This window comes from Schistocerca piceifrons, chromosome 3 (genome assembly GCF_021461385.2).
Source record: "Schistocerca piceifrons isolate TAMUIC-IGC-003096 chromosome 3, iqSchPice1.1, whole genome shotgun sequence".
In the NCBI taxonomy this organism is placed as follows: Eukaryota; Metazoa; Arthropoda; class Insecta; order Orthoptera; family Acrididae; genus Schistocerca; species Schistocerca piceifrons.
The window spans coordinates 731,240,070-731,259,820 of NC_060140.1; the positions used below are offsets into that span (position 1 = coordinate 731,240,070).

Consider the following 19,751-nt stretch of genomic DNA (forward strand, 5'->3'; position numbering starts at 1 on the left):
TGACCAAAAGCAAAGTTGACTCCGTTGTGGCACAACATGTAGGTAAACATACCATGCTTCATTTCAATGGCTGCTTCACAACTCAGATCATCTGAGTCATCCCCACCACCACCAGCTTTTATGAACTGTGCAGGTGGGAGTTACCCTTGAAACACATTCTATGCTCTTTAAATTATGCTGGCCTCAAATTATGGTAACATACTATCCCCACACCCCCCATCCAACACTTTCTAACCCCCCTGTCCTATGACCTCCTCCCTATTCTTGGCTCACACCGTCTGGGTGCCAACCTTGGTCAACGCATCCACCCACCTTTCCCCTTCCCCGTTCCTCTCATTTTTCATTCCCTGCCCCCTTCCTACCCCCACCTCCCTGTCCCACAGCCTCCCAACACTGTGACTTCTGGCAGTCTACTCCGTGTGCACTCTGCCAGACAGCACTCTTCTCTCCCCCCACCCATACATGCTATCCCTTCCCCTTCCCCTTTCCTGCCCCCTCCAGACTGCTGCTTTCATTATATGTGACAGTTGTATTCTGCTCCAAGCTGTCAGAGATGCTTGCCATATGTGCGTGTGGTGCACCTGCTTGTGTGAATGAATGAATGAATGTGTGTGTATGTGTTTTGTAATCTACCCCTCCCTCACATCATTTGCTGATCATCACTGACATCATAATGAACTCTTTTAACAAGCTTTGAGAGAAATAAGATTTTCAGTAAACTTTTTAATTATCTTCTTTTCTCATAGTTGGCCCCAGTTCTTCACGTCTAGGGGCTGATTCTTGAAGCTGAAATTTTTGATATTACAGGTTCTCATGGTTCCAACTGACATAATAACTTCTGAAAGAATTGCCTGAGCAATTAATTTTTATTCTCTCTTACATTTTTCTGTATCACACGGTCTTTTCAATTTCCACTTCAAAATCGAAAATTGCATTATCGCCAAAAAATAAAAACACATCCGATCACATCAGGGGCATGCCCACTACTAATCCATTCTGCAGTGCTAACAATATTCCAAAGAATTTACAAATTTTCTTGACAAGTAAATGTCAACCAATTTATATCATTATTTTATAAATGAATCGAGAAGTAAACATAATAATATCGTCAGATTGTGCTGTTAAATAATAGGAACATTAAGTGTGCCAGATATTTCGTAATTTCAAATATTTCTTAAAAGGAAAAAAAAAAAAAAAAAAAAAAAAAAAAAAAAAAAAAAAAAAAAAAAAAAAAATGTAATTTTAACTGTACATATAGAGCTAGTACATATCACTTGTAACGACGAAAGTAAAGTAATTTCTTTTTATGGATTATAGCCTGGAATATACCACAGCATGTACAAAATCATGTGAAATTCTTTTAGAAAAACAGCTGAGATAGTATTAACCTGTTTAAAAAGTTTTAATTATATTTGGCATCGACTACTACTGTTGAGGAAAACTAATGTTAGAGAGTGTGCCTTAACAATACCCCCGCACAAAATTTGGAAACAATGTGTTTACAATATTTTGTGACAGACTATAAGGTTTGCCAAACAGTGTACAAAATGATGCCAAAAGATAGAACACAGATGTATAGAAGTATCTGAGACATAACATATTACAGAAAACATAAGAAAGAAATCTACTATACAAGTCATAATCTATACATATATCAGGACATGGCATTCAGATCTTCAGATCTATGGAACATTCTGTCCCAGGACAAATAATACAAAGTCAAAACTACAACATTACAATACTAAACTATAGAAATAGGTGCAGCGACAATGTAACTTACTAGAATTACAAATCGCAAGTTTACATCCATAAAATCACACCTTCAAAATCTTACCGGAAGAATATACTCAACCATGAGTAGAAATACACTCCTGGAAATGGAAAAAAGAACACATTGACACCGGTGTGTCAGACCCACCATACTTGCTCCGGACACTGTGAGAGGGCTGTACAAGCAATGATCACACGCACGGCACAGCGGACACACCAGGAACCACGGTGTTGGCCGTCGAATGGCGCTAGCTGCGCAGCATTTGTGCACCGCCGCCGTCAGTGTCAGCCAGTTTGCCGTGGCATACGGAGCTCCATCGCAGTCTTTAACACTGGTAGCATGCCGCGACAGCGTGGACGTGAACCGTATGTGCAGTTGACGGACTTTGAGCGAGGGCGTATCGTGGGCATGCGGGAGGCCGGGTGGACGTACCGCCGAATTGCTCAACACGAGGGGCGTGAGGTCTCCACAGTACATCGATGTTGTCGCCAGTGGTCGGCGGAAAGTGCACGTGCCCGTCGACCTGGGACCGGACCGCAGCGACGCACGGATGCACGCCAAGACCGTAGGATCCTACGCAGTGCCGTAGGGGACCACACCGCCACTTCCCAGCAAATTAGGGACACTGTTGCTCCTGGGGTATCGGCGAGGACCATTCGCAACCGTCTCCATGAAGCTGGGCTACGGTCCCACACACCGTTAGGCCGTCTTCCGCTCACGCCCCAACATCGTGCAGCCCGCCTCCAGTGGTGTCACGACAGGCGTGAATGGAGGGACGAATGGAGACGTGTCGTCTTCAGCGATGAGAGTCGCTTCTGCCTTGGTGCCAATGATGGTCGTATGCGTGTTTGGCGCCGTGCAGGTGAGCGCCACAATCAGGACTGCATACGACCGAGGCACACAGGGCCAACACCCGGCATCATGGTGTGGGGAGCGATCTCCTACACTGGCCGTACACCACTGGTGATCGTCGAGGGGACACTGAATAGTACACGGTACATCCAAACCGTCATCGAACCCATCGTTCTACCATTCCTAGACCGGCAAGGGAACTTGCTGTTCCAACAGGACAATGCACGTCCGCATGTATCCCGTGCCACCCAACGTGCTCTAGAAGGTGTAAGTCAACTACCCTGGCCAGCAGGATCTCCGGATCTGTCCCCCATTGAGCATGTTTGGGACTGGATGAAGCGTCGTCTCACGCGGTCTGCACGTCCAGCACGAACGCTGGTCCAACTGAGGCACCAGGTGGAAATGGCATGGCAAGCCGTTCCACAGGACTACATCCAGCATCTCTACGATCGTCTCCATGGGAGAATAGCAGCCTGCATTGCTGCGGAAGGTGGATATACACTGTACTAGTGCCGACATTGTGCATGCTCTGTTGCCTGTGTCTATGTGCCTGTGGTTCTGTCAGTGTGATCATGTGATGTATCTGACCCCAGGAATGTGTCAATAAAGTTTCCCCTTCCTGGGACAATGAATTCACGGTGTTCTTATTTCAATTTCCAGGAGTGTATAACACAAAATCAATCAGCCACATAAACCAGAGCATTTAAGGATATGTTGACTTACGAAAGGACAAAATAATGAAAATATATTAGGGCCTATGCTTACAATGTGGGGACTGATCCATGAATCCAAATAACACTGGGCACGAACCAGCATAAAATATTTCGACACAACAAAATGAATAAAGTTCATAATCATATCAATAGGTTAAATCATATGTAAAGAGTAATTATAAGAAGCATCTAGCCTCAGTCAATAGTTGCACACTCTCCTTGAGTACACATACACAGTCGTGATTACCAGGGGTACCCAAAACAGAGTTAAGCATGAGTTTGCCCACAACTCAAGTTCCAGTCAGATCATCTGTGAATTTGCTGTGACCAATATGTAAGTGATATATTATGACTGGTGCTTTGAGAGAAACCTGGAGTGAAATTTGCCACTCATAAGTAGTCTCTCTGATCACTCAGAGTTTGTTGGTAAGATCGGTATTTTGCCATACGGTGTCCCATGTCTTCAAGATATGGTGTCTGAGATATGACCAAACGTCAGTACATGGAGCTAATAGTTGTAACATTTCTATTGCAGTTGGATCCGTGGCAAGTCCGTATACATGTTCATGGTCTGGAATGCTCACATAACTCGAGTACACAGAAAAGTTAAGGACATTTCTGCTCTATGGTGGTCATATAGCAGGTCCTGAACATTAGAGATTAGCATTTTTCATGTTTAACATTGATCTGTTGCTTGCATTCCACTTAAGGAATCATTACATACAAATAAGTTCAGGTTTGGGAGGTTTACAATATCAGAGAGCTCAAAATACAGATGTCAGTTTGCTGTAAATGTACTGCACTTTTTCGCTGGAGAGTGTTGCTCAAAACCTGCACAAACACAGGCATAAATGATTTGTTCACTGACATCAGAGTCATCTGCTCAAACGATTTTTTGATGTGTATAATCATGATATACAGTTAAATATTTGTCTGTAAGTGGTGGGATCGGTAGTCCCTTTGGTGTGACAGTGCTTCCCATCCATGTTACTGGCCTAGGGACATACCACAGAGGAGTCCGAGATGTGGTTCTTTGCACACAAGCAAGTGGTGGATGCTGTAGTTTGCTACATATCTCAGCTGACCTATCAGTACAAAGGAGGTTCACAGGCAAAGAAATGCTTCCATTTTGGAACAGAATGAGCTAACAATGATGTTCCAGTTGCTGGCTGATAGTGACTATGTATTTCATCAGGAACAGCTGGCTTTGTACTGTCAAGAGAGAGATGCCCACGTCTACAAGGCGGCTATAATAAAGCTAGTGCTACTGAACCAGAAGCAACACACCTATACTCCTAAGTAACATAAAATTAATGTTTTATAAAATCTACATAAAACCAAGAGTGGTGTACAGACTTAACTCTGTAAAAATGCTTCACATGAGATTTCATTGCTAAAACATAGTACCTGTGGTTCTGGTCTCAACCTCATGTCCTTGATATAGAATCCTGAGGTTTCCATCCTGCCATGTGGAATGGTGGAGAGGTGCAATATACACAGAACACTTCTACAAATAATGTCAACAAGACCATGAACCACACAGTGGTTGTGATATTGTTGATTGTAATTGCAAAGAGTGTAGCACTCAGCACAGGTCCCTGTGGGACTCTGTTCTCCTGGATACATTGGGTGCTATGTGTCCTGCCAACTCATATCGAAAACAGTCTGAGTAATAAAAATTTCCATATTAAAATGAGCAGGCAACTCCAAAAACTCAACTTATCCAATGTAGACCAATTGTGATAATAGCATGTTGTATCGTACACTCTTCATAAATCAAAGAACACAGCAATCTGGTGTCAGCATGTGCAATGGCATTTTTGGCTGCAGACTCCAGCCTCAGAAAGCAGTCAGTGGTAGACCCAGATTCACAGTAGCCATATAGGAATTAAGAAAGTAGTCTACATATACATCTATACTCCACACATTGGCTTGGGGTACTCTTGGTACTGCTACCTGATCCTACTTCCTCATTCCATTCCTGAATGCCACATGTGAAAATGACGGTTGGTTAATCTCCATTTGAGCTCCAATTGCTTAGATTTCCTCATTGTGATCATTACATGAGACATGTGTGGGAGGAAGTAACATGTCACCCGACTCTTCCCGGAACACACACTCTCAGAATTTAAGTAGTAAACCTCTCCATGATCTGCAATTCCTCACTTCTAGACTCTGCCACTGGAGTTTGTTGAGTATCTCTGTAACTATCTTGTGGCAGCTAAATGACTGTGACAAAACGGGCCACTCCTCATTGGATCTTATCTATCTCATCTATTAATCCAACCTGGTAAGGGTCCTAGGCTGACGAGCAATACTCAAGAATTGATATGAATCTCAGCTTGGCATCTGTCTTTTTATCTGTTTCATGTGGTCATTCCACTTTAAGTAGCTTTTGATTTTACTCTCAGGTATTTTGCAGTAGTTACTGTTTGCAGTCAATTGTCACTAATATTTATTGTACAGTAGTGGACTTGTTATAATATGTACACACAATGTTTGACACTGATGTGCATTCAGGGTCAGCTGCCAGTTTCTGCACCATTCATTAATCGTCTGCAGTCTTGCTGCAATTCACTAAAGTCTTCTGTTGCTGCTGCTTTCTTATAGACAACACATCATACGCAAACAGCCTGAAGGAGCTTTCAATATTATCCATTGGATCACATATAATCCTGTCACACTTCCTTGGGGCATTCCTGACACAGTCTTTACATTGTCAATTTTGTTCCATGGAGAGAGATGTGTCGAGTTCTATGAGGCACGTACATAAAGTGAGTTTCCCATTTGTTCCACAGTTAAGCAAACCATTTCGACCATTCATTCATTAACTTGAAGTATGAAAAGAAATTTGCAAGATTTTCTGATAGATCTGTCTCCAGGATCTGAATGTGCAACTTAATTGTAGGCTTCACACATGCTCTTTGTTATGGATTTTTGAGTTGCTGTTAAATTTTATCCATCAGTCTCCATGCAATGTTTTTTGTACTAAGGACATGCCGGTCTGTTTATGCAGAATTTTCCAAATTTGTAATGTCTTTCAGCTTTGATCATGATTGTTTCATGTTTGACAGATTTCGACAAAAAGTTCTCAATTTCCCCAGTAAGAAAACATATATCCCTTGCCCTTTTTGATCATTCACATAACATTTTAAAACAGTTGTTCAGGCACATGCAAGATACTGTTGTCAATGAATTACCAGAAAACCTCAGTTGGCTGCTATCTGAGTCCACTAGAAGACTGATAATGTATCATTATAGTTGCAGATCATGTCCCAAATAATTGTATATAGTCATACCATCTTTGTGTTTCCATAAATCTTCTGGATGGTGGTGATGTATGTTCAGTTGCTACCGGAATTAACTGTCAACTGCAGCAATATTGGAATCTCCACTGCAAATTCTGTGTTTTACTCCACTGATTCATAACTTGTACAATAAGCATCACTATGAAAGTGTCACTGTGTAACAGTTTCAGTTTTAGTTTCAATTAAATAAATCATTTCACATTACTGTCATTCATTAGTTTCTTACCTACTCAAACAAGGATAATATCGAAAAGCATTGCTATTTTTACATATCTGCAAACTAGAACAACTTTACATTATGATAGCCAATCCAGAAATTGATAATTTCTATCTCATCCAGCTTCCCTTAAAAATAAATATCACATTTACTTTATTCTTCCAGGCACCTACCTACAAATCCCGTAAACTGCACAGCTTTTCCAGAAACATCTTTGGCAAATTGGACACCCCTTGTCATGCTAGGACTAACTGGTCGTGGCTGTGCTACAGGCTGAATATGTGATACCAGAGCAGGTGTCCCACGCTGTGTTATCAAGTTTGCTGCCTTACTTGCTCCCCACACTAATCCATTTGACACATACTTGGCACCTAAAAATGTGATAACAAAAAATTTTAAAAATGTATTATGTTCTAAATAAAAACTTCTACACTGAGGATAAGGTACATTGTGAGCAGGTGCAAATATTTTAATCCTTCCTATAAAAATTTCATCAAAGTATACACAAAAAGTTAGATACTTGTGTTGATGTGATATTTATATAAAATAGCCATGATCATTATAAGTTATAAAATATTATGTCAACAGTTTGTAAATGAAAGTTAAGAAAATCATTCTGCATTGTAGTTCTACTCTTCTTGATATATCTCGACATACAAAATTTTTCGTCCATCACATATGCATAAAAAATAGTTCCAATTTGTATATAAAATAAGATTTTATATCCACATGGCTTATAATGTTATTTACATTTATTTACTTACATATTTATTTATACCCTCAAATTATATGGAGCAGCCAAGCTGAAGCTACACAATTGTAAAACATGTCATTACATATGCAAGAAGTAAAATATTTACCAAAGAAATGAAATATGAAAGCATGAGATCAACCATCAAATTATCAACAGAAGATTTGCACCATTATATCTACATCTTCATCTAATTTATACTCTGCAAACCACTGTGCAGTGCATGGCAGCAGGTACATCCCACTGTACCAGTTGTTACACCTTTTTGCTATTCCATTGCTTAAACACCCTTCTGCATGCTACAGTTAGTCTATTCTTGACTTTGTGATCACTATGGGAGTGATGCACAGGGAGTTGTACAATGTTCCTAAGTTCATCATTTAAAGTTGATTCTAGAAACTTTCTAAGTAAACTGCACTTGAAACACCTGTATACCTACAAACGTGTAGGCTTAGATTCAAGAGGAACAAAGAATCAAAGAATTAGCTCACAATAGAGGTTGTCTGTTCAGAAGTGTACACCTTTGCACATCGGAATATGTTGTTGGGTAACATTCAACAACCTTTAACTCCACATTGTTCACTGTAACAGGTTTGGAACCTTCTTGGCATGTTGGCTACTATTTGGTTGAGATACAGCTGCTCAAGCCTGTCCCACTCTTTGGTGATAACCCTTATTAGGTCATCCTATGTGTGAAAGACTTCCTGCAAATTTCATTGGTCCCAAGCATGCTCAGTCAGAATAACGTCAGCTGTACCACAGGTTGATAGCTGCCTACTGTAGGACGATGTCACAAAATCGGTGTTATTTGCTTCCTTTATGAAATTTACAGTGGATATGGATCTGTACACAACAAAGACTATAGACAGGAGCAGGAATGGTGGAAAAGACTGAAATAGCTTGCCACAAGGAAAGTTTTCTGGATAGATTTGAAAATCTGACTTTCAACCTCATTTTTCAGTTCTTTTGGAAGCTCATGGAAACTGTCATCAGCAGAGTATAAACCGTCCATCATAAGAATAAACCTGATGTAAACAAACACAAACGCAATGATTGATCAGAAGCCATTGCACGCCGCACTGGTTTCGTTATGCTCTTGGAAGTAGGTCCTACTTGTGTATTAGATATCTTATTACCGAGTTATGTTCAATGAAACTTTAAGATATTCAAATGAATTAACAGCCATCACACTTTTTCTTAATCATGCTTTAGCTACATAGTTTTTATTTAAAAAATCATGTACAGTCACAGCCTCTGCAGCATTGTGCTCTGATTGTCGCACTGCTAATGTGCAGTAAGAAAATGGCTGAGGTTGCGCTCTGTTCCGTAGTGAAACACACACATGGAACACAGTTAAAAAGTGCCAAGAAATAAGGTGTTATTAAAGTTTTTCATAAATTTACAGAGATAATCGGCTTTGAAGCTTTCTCGAGTGTTGTAAATAACACAGTTGGTAACTGAATGAGCATTGAACGTGTAGTGCAATCAGTAGTGGAATGGAATGTAATCAAAAAATGATTATTCGTGCGGTGATTCAAATCTTCCTGATACCGTTTTTTTCATTCAATTTGAAATACCTACAACTCATGATTATAAAACTCATCATCATGTTTTATGAATAATGCATGTCTTCTTGTTTCTAATTACATATTGGACACGAATTTCCTGTTTCCATTTCAAATACAAATTCTTAATTACAGATTTTTAATGAAAGACTGTTCATAAAAGTTGTTAAAATTAAGAAAACATAACAACTTAATTTTTTAATGCGAAAATGAAAAACCAAATCCTCTTTATTTGGACTATGTCCACTGTTTTATACCACAGAGGTAGACAAGCATCATAGAAACATGAAACACAATCATTTTCACAGTATCAAGCACAACATACAAATGCTGCATTTTTACATTTTCTACTGTACTATTACAATATGAACCCAACAGAACTGAACTGGAGCCAAGCTGCGGGATTTGGCCCGAGAAGTAACAAGACTGTTAAGTTGCCAGACGTACTGGAACTAACGCATGTATTTTTTCACACGTCACTGCCAAACACTGGTAGGATATAGAACGGTTCTCGTCATAAAAGAAGAAGAGAAAATGCTGCACCTGGTTGGCTTCGTGGATTCTGTTGTTGATAGGCTCATTATCATTTCATTTCACACGTCACTGCTGAAAGCTGGCGGGATACAGAATGGCTCGTCATAAAAGAAGAAGAGAAAATACTGCGCCTCGTTGGCTTTGTAGATTCTGTTGTTGACAGGCTCATTATCAACATGGCAGGTGACACTTCCAGAACTGTAATGTATTTCTCGGATTCTAATTAGGAAGGAGCTAAGAGAGTACCAGACAACTAACTGTAATTAATACCTTCAGTAGCTTCAATATTTAACTATATGGTGAAATCCTTCAATACTCTCTTACGTTACACATGGCTTATACAGAAGAAATTAACCTGTGGTTAAATCAGGAATTTTCATCATTCTTGTTTTTAATTACAATAGTGCATTAGCTAAAACGAATAATGTGTTGTGGTTTTCGTCTAGTCATCTAAGAAACATATTGTGGGAGATTTGCAGTGTGTTATTTCATTCTGCTTAAAAATTAAATGACAATCAAAACTGTATTGCTCATCTCTTTTTACTTGTGAACTGCGGCTGGCCACGTCACTGCAGGCTAAGGCTAGCTGTACCAGCTGACCAACCAGTGTTGTCCAAGGACTGACTAAGAATGTGAAAAGCATAGCACAGATTACTCAATTTCTTTAGTAGCTTTTCTCTGTGAATATTCCTCTGTAAGTTATTGTCTTACCACACACCAAGAAATTTGATCTCATTGACTAGCTCTGTTGTTTCATTGTCAGTTAGTATGGGTTCCATTTACATATAGTGATTTTTAGAGGCACTGAAAAGCGTATGGGCAGTTTTGCTTTTTTTTTTTAATTGTAGTCTGTTTTTGTGTACCCAGAAAATTAATCCATTGATACAATCTATTGTTACATCCTTAACAATCTGTAGAGACAGATTATGAAAAAGTAGATTTGTGTCATCTGGAAACAACACAGGCAGATTTTGAGGCAACCACCTGCCTCCTGTTACTGAGGTATGACTGAAACCACATAGTGCAATTGCCTCTGATGCCAAGAAATTGTAGTTTTTCAAGCAGCAGAGAGTGACTGACTAAGTCAAAGGCTTTAGCCAGAACTATGAAAGGACCAGAGACAGAACATTTAACGTTTAAAGCACTTAGAACTGGATCAGTAAAAGAAAATAAAGCTTCACTTATGGACCTGTTCTTGAGAACCTCAATGTGAGCAGTAACTGGGCTGCACACTGATTGGTGGACTCAGACTTAGTGGATATCTGTTGGACTCCCTTGCTGGCCCGCAATAGTGATGCCCATCCATTTCAGATTCAAGTTGTGTAACCAAAGCCATCACACCCTGGAGCTGAGAGCAAAATGTCACCAATTCAGCTTGCATCTGCACACAGCAATCACAGTCATACTAAAGACTATGGAAAACTACACCACACAGACAAACAAGGGTTATCAGCACACACTACAGAACTCTACAGTAGCCACAGAGGGAAATGTAAGAACTGCGCCCAATAAATTAGATTAATATGCAGAGATTCAAAAACTGAACTATCAAAGTACTCAGGTGAGACTAAATAATTTGCTCCTTATTAGGAATAAACTACCACCATAAATTAGGGAAAACAGAAACACATTTAGGAATAAAGAAAAAAAAATCTTAATAATGCATTCTTTTTATTCTGTTGATGAATATCTACAATTGAATTTGTCCTAAAAGTTCTTGTTCTCTTAGTGGCTCTGAGCACTATGGGACTTAACTTCTGAGGTCATCAGCCTCTTGTACTCTTAGTCTACAATGTGGCTGCACTATAGTATGTACAAGTTTATAGTATATAATTTATCTGAATTGTGCTGTTATGCTGTTGTGTTTTATTTTTAATTTTTAGTATTGTTCATGTGCAGCTGACTAAGTTTCTTAACTGTGATCTAGTCTGATGATCTGTGCTGTGCTAACTTAGCTGTGTATGATCACACATAAGTAAATTTGTGCAACAATGTTGCATCATTTATGGCTAAAAATTTGTATCACATATGGTAAAGTGAAGTTTTGTTCTAAAAATTTTAAGTTTGTCCAACATCCAGGTGTATCTTGTACAAGTGAGATCTGATGGTCTAAATAAATAACCAAGTATATTATTATTATTATTACGTTTGTCACTTTTAGGTGTCAGTTTGTTTCTAATAATTTCACAATGTTCTATGATATTTGTTACACTATTATATTTTGATGTAAATTACTTTTTTATCCTAGTAGACTTGCTCAGGCAGACCAGTGAAGCTTTTCCATCACCTCTGGAGTACAGTGTCAGATTTTCTGGTCCCTCTTGGTTATTCAATTTAAGCGTCATCTTCCCTATAGTTAGTTTTAAAGGCTGTATTGTTTCACAAAATATGGTGTAAAACTGGAGATGATAATACACCTAAATAATTACAAAAATTACGTAAGTTCTTACAGGGGAAAATGACTACCATATTCTTCAAATGATTTCACTTGTTTTACACAATCTTTTCATACTTTCATTTTTGTACATATATACCTCTAGTATCTATTATTAACATGAACCGAAAATAATAACTGTGCTAAATCACCACAAGTTGACATTAACATAGTGCATACGATTTAACAATGATGATGATAAACTATTAATGCAGTCTATAAGTACTGAATACATGCGTGCTCACCTGAGATGAGAGCGCCTGAGATTCTCTGACTATAGCTATATGGTGCAGGTGGCAGAGCTGGTGCTGCTCTCGCCATGCGAGGCAGTGCCTGGGGTGCCTCCTGGCGCATGACACCTTGTAGGATGTCATCCAAGAGCTCAAGCAATGAATCATCTGCATTCTCAGGTAGGATCAGTCCAACAGCTGCACCTGTTTGGTGAACAATGTTGTTGCGTATAATTTGCCAAAACTGCTACTGTATGGCACCAGTTATTTTACACTGATTTAAACACAGCATGTAAACACAATAAAACTGCAAGTGAACAAAGGAAAATAGAAGAGCTATAAATTTAAAAAATGTACGTTGAAGTTGAAATCATTTTGGTCCAACACTGTAACAATTCATCAATTTCTTATGAATAAGTTAACTAGCCATTTATTTCTTCTAATAATAGTGATAACTGAAAAGACTATCAATTTCCCTATTTGTTTTTTCTATACCAGTCAAAATTTTCTGACATTTCATTCGTCCTACTGAGTATCGTTTGATGCAGTCCATGATATGACTGCAGCCAACCTCTCACCAAAAGGAGCAATTTTTGAGCTGAAGTGATGCACATAACTAATATAGTGAGTACTACAGAGCACTGTGTGTATCTCTGTCACCTTTTTTTAAATCTGGCTTTAAGTAATTGGAAAAATAATTGCCACTGAGGAACACATGCAAGCAGATCTATGGTTCTCCATTATGAGTCCTTGAATTCATAAATTTCTGGGAATACGGTATACCCCCTGATCCATATTATCTTTGGCTGCTTGTGTGTTTCTATAGAAGCTTATGATTTGCTGCAAGCTGGCATCTACTTAACACTACACAATTAAGCAGAATACTTATGCTCAGTCCAAACTTGAGTAATTAAAACCCAATACTGTAGAATTTTATCTGTGGCCAATAGTAATCTTTCACATAAATTATATACTCTGAAATTAGTATTCTTTCCTTCCAATGTGCATCCTTTAAATCATCCTAACTTTCATCTGCACACTATAAAGAGCATTCACTGTTCTATTGATTTAATTTTACACAAATACACATTATAACACTTACCAGGAACATCAGAATGCAAGTCAGGTAGTATCAAAGCCCCGTATTGTGTACGAAAGCATGGCGAAACACCAGGTATTAATGGATAAATCCATGTGCCGAGCTGCAAGTAATAACTTGGCACCTCTCCTTCTGCATCTGCAACATAATTTTCCTTTGACTTCAGTTTTAAATCCAGTACATATAGGAATATTATTGAAAAGCAAATACATTACTCAATATAAAGCTGAAACAGTCATTATACCATTAGCCCGTTTCTGCAGAAATATACAATCTGCCAGATTCCATTAGTGGCTAAGCTTGCATTTGGGTATGATAAGTTACTCAGTCTTATCACTGCTGGAGAAATGTTTCCAATGTAATGGTAGTTAAAGTTCACAAAACAGAAAGAAATTATTGGATGTCCTATCTGGAAAATAGGGCAAATGATGTACAATTTCACAACCTGCAACCTGCGTAAAAGACAGTTTCACAGGCAATAGGGAAAAGGGGGGAGGGGGAGGGGGGTGAGAGGAGCAATTCCTTATAATGGAGAATTCAGAGCTCACAAGCGAATTTTCTTTTGACAGAATTCAAATCCCTTTTGATAAACTTTTTCATCTACTCCATTTCATCTGACAGCACTGCTCTGACAGCAAACCTTCATAAAGGCCTATTATGTTTTATAAAGTTTTGCTGTTCAGACATCACCCTTAGACAAAGCAGCAAAATCTCAGAAAATATTAACCATCAGCTCTCTGGACAGCGAACTCTCATTCCCTTTTACTTCTATTACTACAGTGAACACAATAGTCATCTACTGCCACAAAATCATTGAAAATGTTGTTTTTAAGATTCGGCATAATTTCCAGACTGTCAGAAATAATGTGTCCATGGACCACTATTTCTGTTGTCTATGATACTGATCACCAATTCTGAACTAATGCCAACCAAAGACAATTTTCTGAATAATGATGTGTACAATGGACAATACCAAAGTACTCTTTCTGGTTAACTGTTCTCACAGGGGCAATCATTATAGCACATCTTCCACTGTAGATTGGTGCACCGAAAATATTTTTACTTATTCATACCTGTATATTGGTATATCATTGTCTTACACCATCACCATTGTTTCACAATATCACTTGCAAATTTAAATACAAAATTTTATAAACCAAAATAACACAGCAAAAAGTCTTACTGTACGTATCCAACATTCATGTACTCCCTTTCCTCAACACTTCTTTTCAGTTTATGAACCACTTGCTTAACTGGGAAGTTTTTGCTAATGATATAGCACAAATTTATTCATTAGCACTCAACAACCAGATGTGAGTTCGCAATGCAATAACTGAGGAAGCATTTTCTAGTATATCTTCAAGTCTTAATTGAAGGAAAACAAGTACAACACCACAAGCTTACTGGATGATAGCAGTTTCTTATTATTTTTGTTGTTGTAAAGGATTTTGGTTAAACATGGAATGAAAGTAAGAAAGTAGAGTTTGTTGGGGTTCTCTTACACTGAGGAAATCAAACAATTCACTCCAATGTCCGACATTTTGCTTCCAATTCAAAAGTATCTGACAACGTCAAGATACATGAAAGCAGAAGCTCTGCTGCCTAGGAATAAATGAGTAACACAATTTCTGCAAAAGTAACTCCATCATAAGCATACCTTTCACATGTACAATCTGTAGTGATGCAGGGTCTGATGGAGATGTGACAGAACCATCAGGTGAGATAAAGTAAATTCTAACTCCATCCACTGTGAACAGTAGCTCCCCATGCATCTCATCACACAGCTTACTGCTATCAGGCTTTAACCTCTGCAGGGCTTTTCCCAAATCCTCATATGTCTGAATCTGAGATGGCTCTGGAACGGGTGAACTGGGTGCCGACATTGCCTCTTCATAAGAAGGTGGTGCCTGCTGAGATGATGCACTCCCTGCTGCACTGACCTGTGCATCACTAATCCGGTGCAAGACTTCTTTCCTTGATTAACAGAACAAAATTTGTCAAATCAAGAGTCTGCTTAAGTTGTGAAGATTCTATTTTACAAGCAACATGTGGAAAAAGCACTGTAAAATTGCTATTTGGTGCAAAAGTTAAATAAGAAAGCATATGTCCTCTGACCATACACACATTGCTTCAAAGAAGCAATAAAACCTGAAAAAGGGAAAGTCAAGGTCATAAATATTCTCCTTATTGAGGCAAGCACGGAACCTGACAGTAAAAATACAGAAATGTGAACCATCACGAAGAGAGAAGTTGGTGTTAAACTATCTGTAGTATTCCTGACATGACTGGTCAGAAGAGCTGTTGCAAGCCTCATCAGTATCGAATCAGTGTAAGTGACAGCAAGTACTGTGCAGTATTTCACAGGATTTTCTATTTCGTATCTGGTATCCACTGTACGGTATTATTTAGTTTTATTCCTGGTCCACCTTGATTGCTGTATTTGATTTCCAATGCATATGGCAGTTATAAGTAGTATACATGTATGCAAATGGGTCATCTCTTAACAATGGCACTTTATGTACAATTTGTGACAAAGGATGATTGCTTGAAAAACTCATACATAAAAACACATTAACTAATAAATACAGTGAAGGTGAAAATATGTCTTAAGGAATATACAATGGAACCAAACATGGAAAAAAATGTAGAAAAGGTAAGGTCTCTAGTGGTCCCATCTCCCATCATTTTTCCTCTCTCAACACTGATGTTATTAGAATCCATACAACTCTCTTGTTGGGAAAGTGAGCTTAAATCTTATAAACCTTTACTTTCTATACATTAACAGTAGTAGTGATGAGGCGCAATACTTCACAATTGAACATTCACCACTAAAATGAAAGTATTTAAAACAACATTTCAGAAATGTGGTTGACTGACCACTGGTATAAGGAACAGTGAAGAGTCAGCATGTACAAAGGGCATTCAGAAAGTTTTCGCAAAGTCCTCTCCGATTTTTTTTTTTTTTATTTTTTGCAGGAGGAGAATGAAATTTTTTGTGAACATACTTGGTACATTTAGCTATATGTTGGTATTATAAAACTATTTTATTTTATTTACAAGTGAGCCATAATGAACCATGAAGTACATGTCTGGTTGCAACAACGGTCGGTGATGGAGTTCCTCTTGAAGACCAGCGATGACTCTGTCACATCGATACACAGGAAGTTGCTCCCTGTTTATGGGGAGGACTCAGCGAATCACAGCAGTATCCAGTGGTGGTTGCAGAGGTTTAAAGAAGGTGATTTCTCTCTACTGGACAATCCACGATGCAGTAGACCATCATTGGCAGTGAGTAATGTGAATAAGGAGACCACTGATCAAATCATCCAAAATGACAGATGTGTGACGACACGACAGCTTGCTGAAATGACTTGTTTGTCATTGCGTAGTGTGGTATCACTGGTACAGTCACTAAGGTACAGAAAAATCTATGCACGTTGGGTGCCTAGGTTACTGACAAGAGAAATGAAAAGATGAGGAAGAATGTGTGCGAGGGTCTAATGAAGACCTTTACTGAAGATTGGAATCAGTGTTTTGATGGCATCATTACCCAGGATGAAACATGGTTGTTTTTGTCCAAACCTGAGAGCAAGACCCAATCCATGGAGGGGTGTCATCCAGGTTCCCCTCTGAAGAAGAAACAAAGACTTTCATGAACAGCAGGCCGAAAGGTGATGGCCTCCTCCTTCTGGGATCAGTGTGTGATGAAGCAAGCTGGGATAATTTTAATTTCCCTCTTATTTTGCCATCTGCCTCCTTAAATTCATTTCTTCACTTTGAACTATTTACCATTAGCATACATGAATATAATCTGTATTTTCATAAAAGAAAAAGGTTGGCCCTCAGTTTCAAAGAATATAACACCAGATCAAATTTTCTGCTTAGTTTTATGTACGTAATTGATTTTTCTAATTTATTTTGACTATTCCTAGTTAGTATCTTTCAGTATAGGGTGAAATCAGTGATTGTTTCATAACTTAAATTCTATTGTTGACATATAAACAAATATAAATTCTGTAATAATTGTAAACATTTGGAAGACGAAATGCTAGCAATCTTTAAGTATCTATTTGGCTCTATTCGAAAACATGTTAGCAAAATCAGCTCTTCATTAATTCCAAAGTAATTAGCAGTTTTGTCAAAAGTATTGTTTGCATAACTATATTTGTTAATTTCATAATTTAAACAAATAATTTGACTTAACCCTAGTAGTAGAAGACACTGTTAAAAAGATGCAATTTGTCAATGTATTCACTTAATTTAATGAGTTAAGTTTCAATCGTAATTTCTGTAATTTACACTTCGAACAATGTGTAGTTTCAGTACCTATTATTGTGATGATATACAAGGGCTCAATTTTTGGTCACTAGATAGTCAGTCCACAGCCAAGTTTCTGACAAGTAACCTGTGCTGGTTAGAGCAATAACAATGATTCAAATTAACAATTAGGCCATGTGTCTGCTCCATATGTACCGTCTGCTCCATATGTACCTGATTATTCTTCAAGAACTGTGAACTTTGTGGTTATGTTTTTACTCCTCGTAGGTGTTTAACAAGAAACTATTGTAGCAGTATGTGGAGTTTCACCTGCTACCTATTAATGAGGCTTATCAAAGGTTAAATAACAGTGCACTGACCACATAATTGTGTATTATTGGGGGCTTGTGAACAGTGAAATTAAAGTACTATGAAACACAACTGTGCACCTGCTGGCTACATAATTTGCGGTAGTCAGTGTCGGAATCCGCAACCCATTTTTTCTGCCAGTGTAGCAATGTAGTACGTCAACACCAAGGACAACAAACGAAGAGATAAATAAAGCAGGAGGAACTGCCACAGGTGTGGTGTCATTTTCATTGATGTTTTGGAACCTGGCTCCACAATTAACCGGGACCGTTACTTTTTGTCATTGGACAAGCTGCGAAATGCCATCAAGACCCACAGACCACGGCTTCAGGGTCAGATCATCAGACTACACCATGACAATGCCAAACCCCATACAGCCCTTGTGACACAGGAGGAAATCAGGAAAATGGATTGGAAAATTGTTCCTCATCCTCCCTACAATCCGGACTTGGCTCAGTCTGATTTTTACCTTTTTAGTCGTCTGAAGGCCCACCTGCATGATAAAACATTTGATGGCAAGAAAGACCTTATTTCCTGTGTCAGGCAATGGTGTAAAAGACAATCCCCCAGAATTTTACCAAAGTGCATGGAAAGAGCGTTGGGCCAGATGCGTCACAGCTGATAGGGGCTACATTGAGTAGGTTCAGTGTATAGCTAAATGTTCCAAGTATGTTCACAAAAAATTTCATTCTCCTCCAGCAAAATATAAAATTAGAGAGGATTGAGCAAAACTTTTTCAATGCCCTTTGTACCACAAGTCATGATAAAGCTGCAACTGCTGTCTCACAATGAAGATGCATGATGTTCATCCATACCCACATACATACAAAGACAGATGACAAAATCTTCCACACAGTTTGTGATCCTAAATTGCTTGACCAATAAAAATACTTTCAAGTGTCACAACCATCATTTGTAATTTAGGTAGACACTGAGTGACACATCACTTTACCAAAGCATACTGTGGGTATGTAAATAATTAAGAGTTGCAATTCTCTGTGGCAGGCAGAAAGGTAACCAGAGAGCACGACTGTTGTTCATGTTTAATTTATTAACTGGCCCGGTAGTTGACATAATCATCATGGAAAATGTCAAATGTTGAGTGATCACTGATAAACATGGAGATGCCATTTACTCATGAGACAGCATTATCAGAACCTGACAGAATTTGGAAGGGCCTCATTGTGGATCTCCATTTGGTCATCTGATCAAATAGTGCAATATCCAGATGACAGTAGCCCAATATTTGACTGCATGGGAATGTGAGGGCATATATATTCATGATAAAGGTTCCAGTTGACCACATCTGACCACCAGAAAGTAGGATCACCAAACTGTGAAACCTGAGAAAAGTAATGGACTCACTGCAACATTTTGTATCACTCCACATCATTTGTCAGAGAAAAGCAGACAGCTCCATATGGAGTGATAGTGAGGCTAAAGCATGGACTGCTGGGGGTTTGCAGGTTTTGTTTTAGGGAGCAAAAACAACTAAGGTCATAAGCACCCATGTCATAACCTTACAACAGTAATAAGTGAAAGAAGTTAAAAGCGAGTATACATTAAGCCCAATCAATGGAAGGAAAGAGTGATAAAAACAAGGATTTCCTCTTGGAGAAAGGTCCACAAAATAAGCCACAGAGACAGCAGA

At 38.7% G+C, this 19,751-nt stretch overlaps 1 protein-coding gene across 1 annotated transcript in view; it reads right to left on the bottom strand.

Moving 5' to 3' along the window:
- Window positions 1–19,751, bottom strand: part of LOC124789649 (protein spartin) — a 100,047-nt gene that overhangs the window by 39,217 nt on the left and 41,079 nt on the right. The window contains exons 3-6 of the mRNA XM_047257082.1: window positions 15,132–15,448; window positions 13,478–13,612; window positions 12,391–12,579; window positions 7,035–7,232 (exon numbers count right to left, since the gene is read on the bottom strand). Coding sequence (XP_047113038.1) covers window positions 7,035–7,232; window positions 12,391–12,579; window positions 13,478–13,612; window positions 15,132–15,448 — 839 coding nt within the window. The remainder of the gene's footprint in view (window positions 1–7,034; window positions 7,233–12,390; window positions 12,580–13,477; window positions 13,613–15,131; window positions 15,449–19,751) is intronic.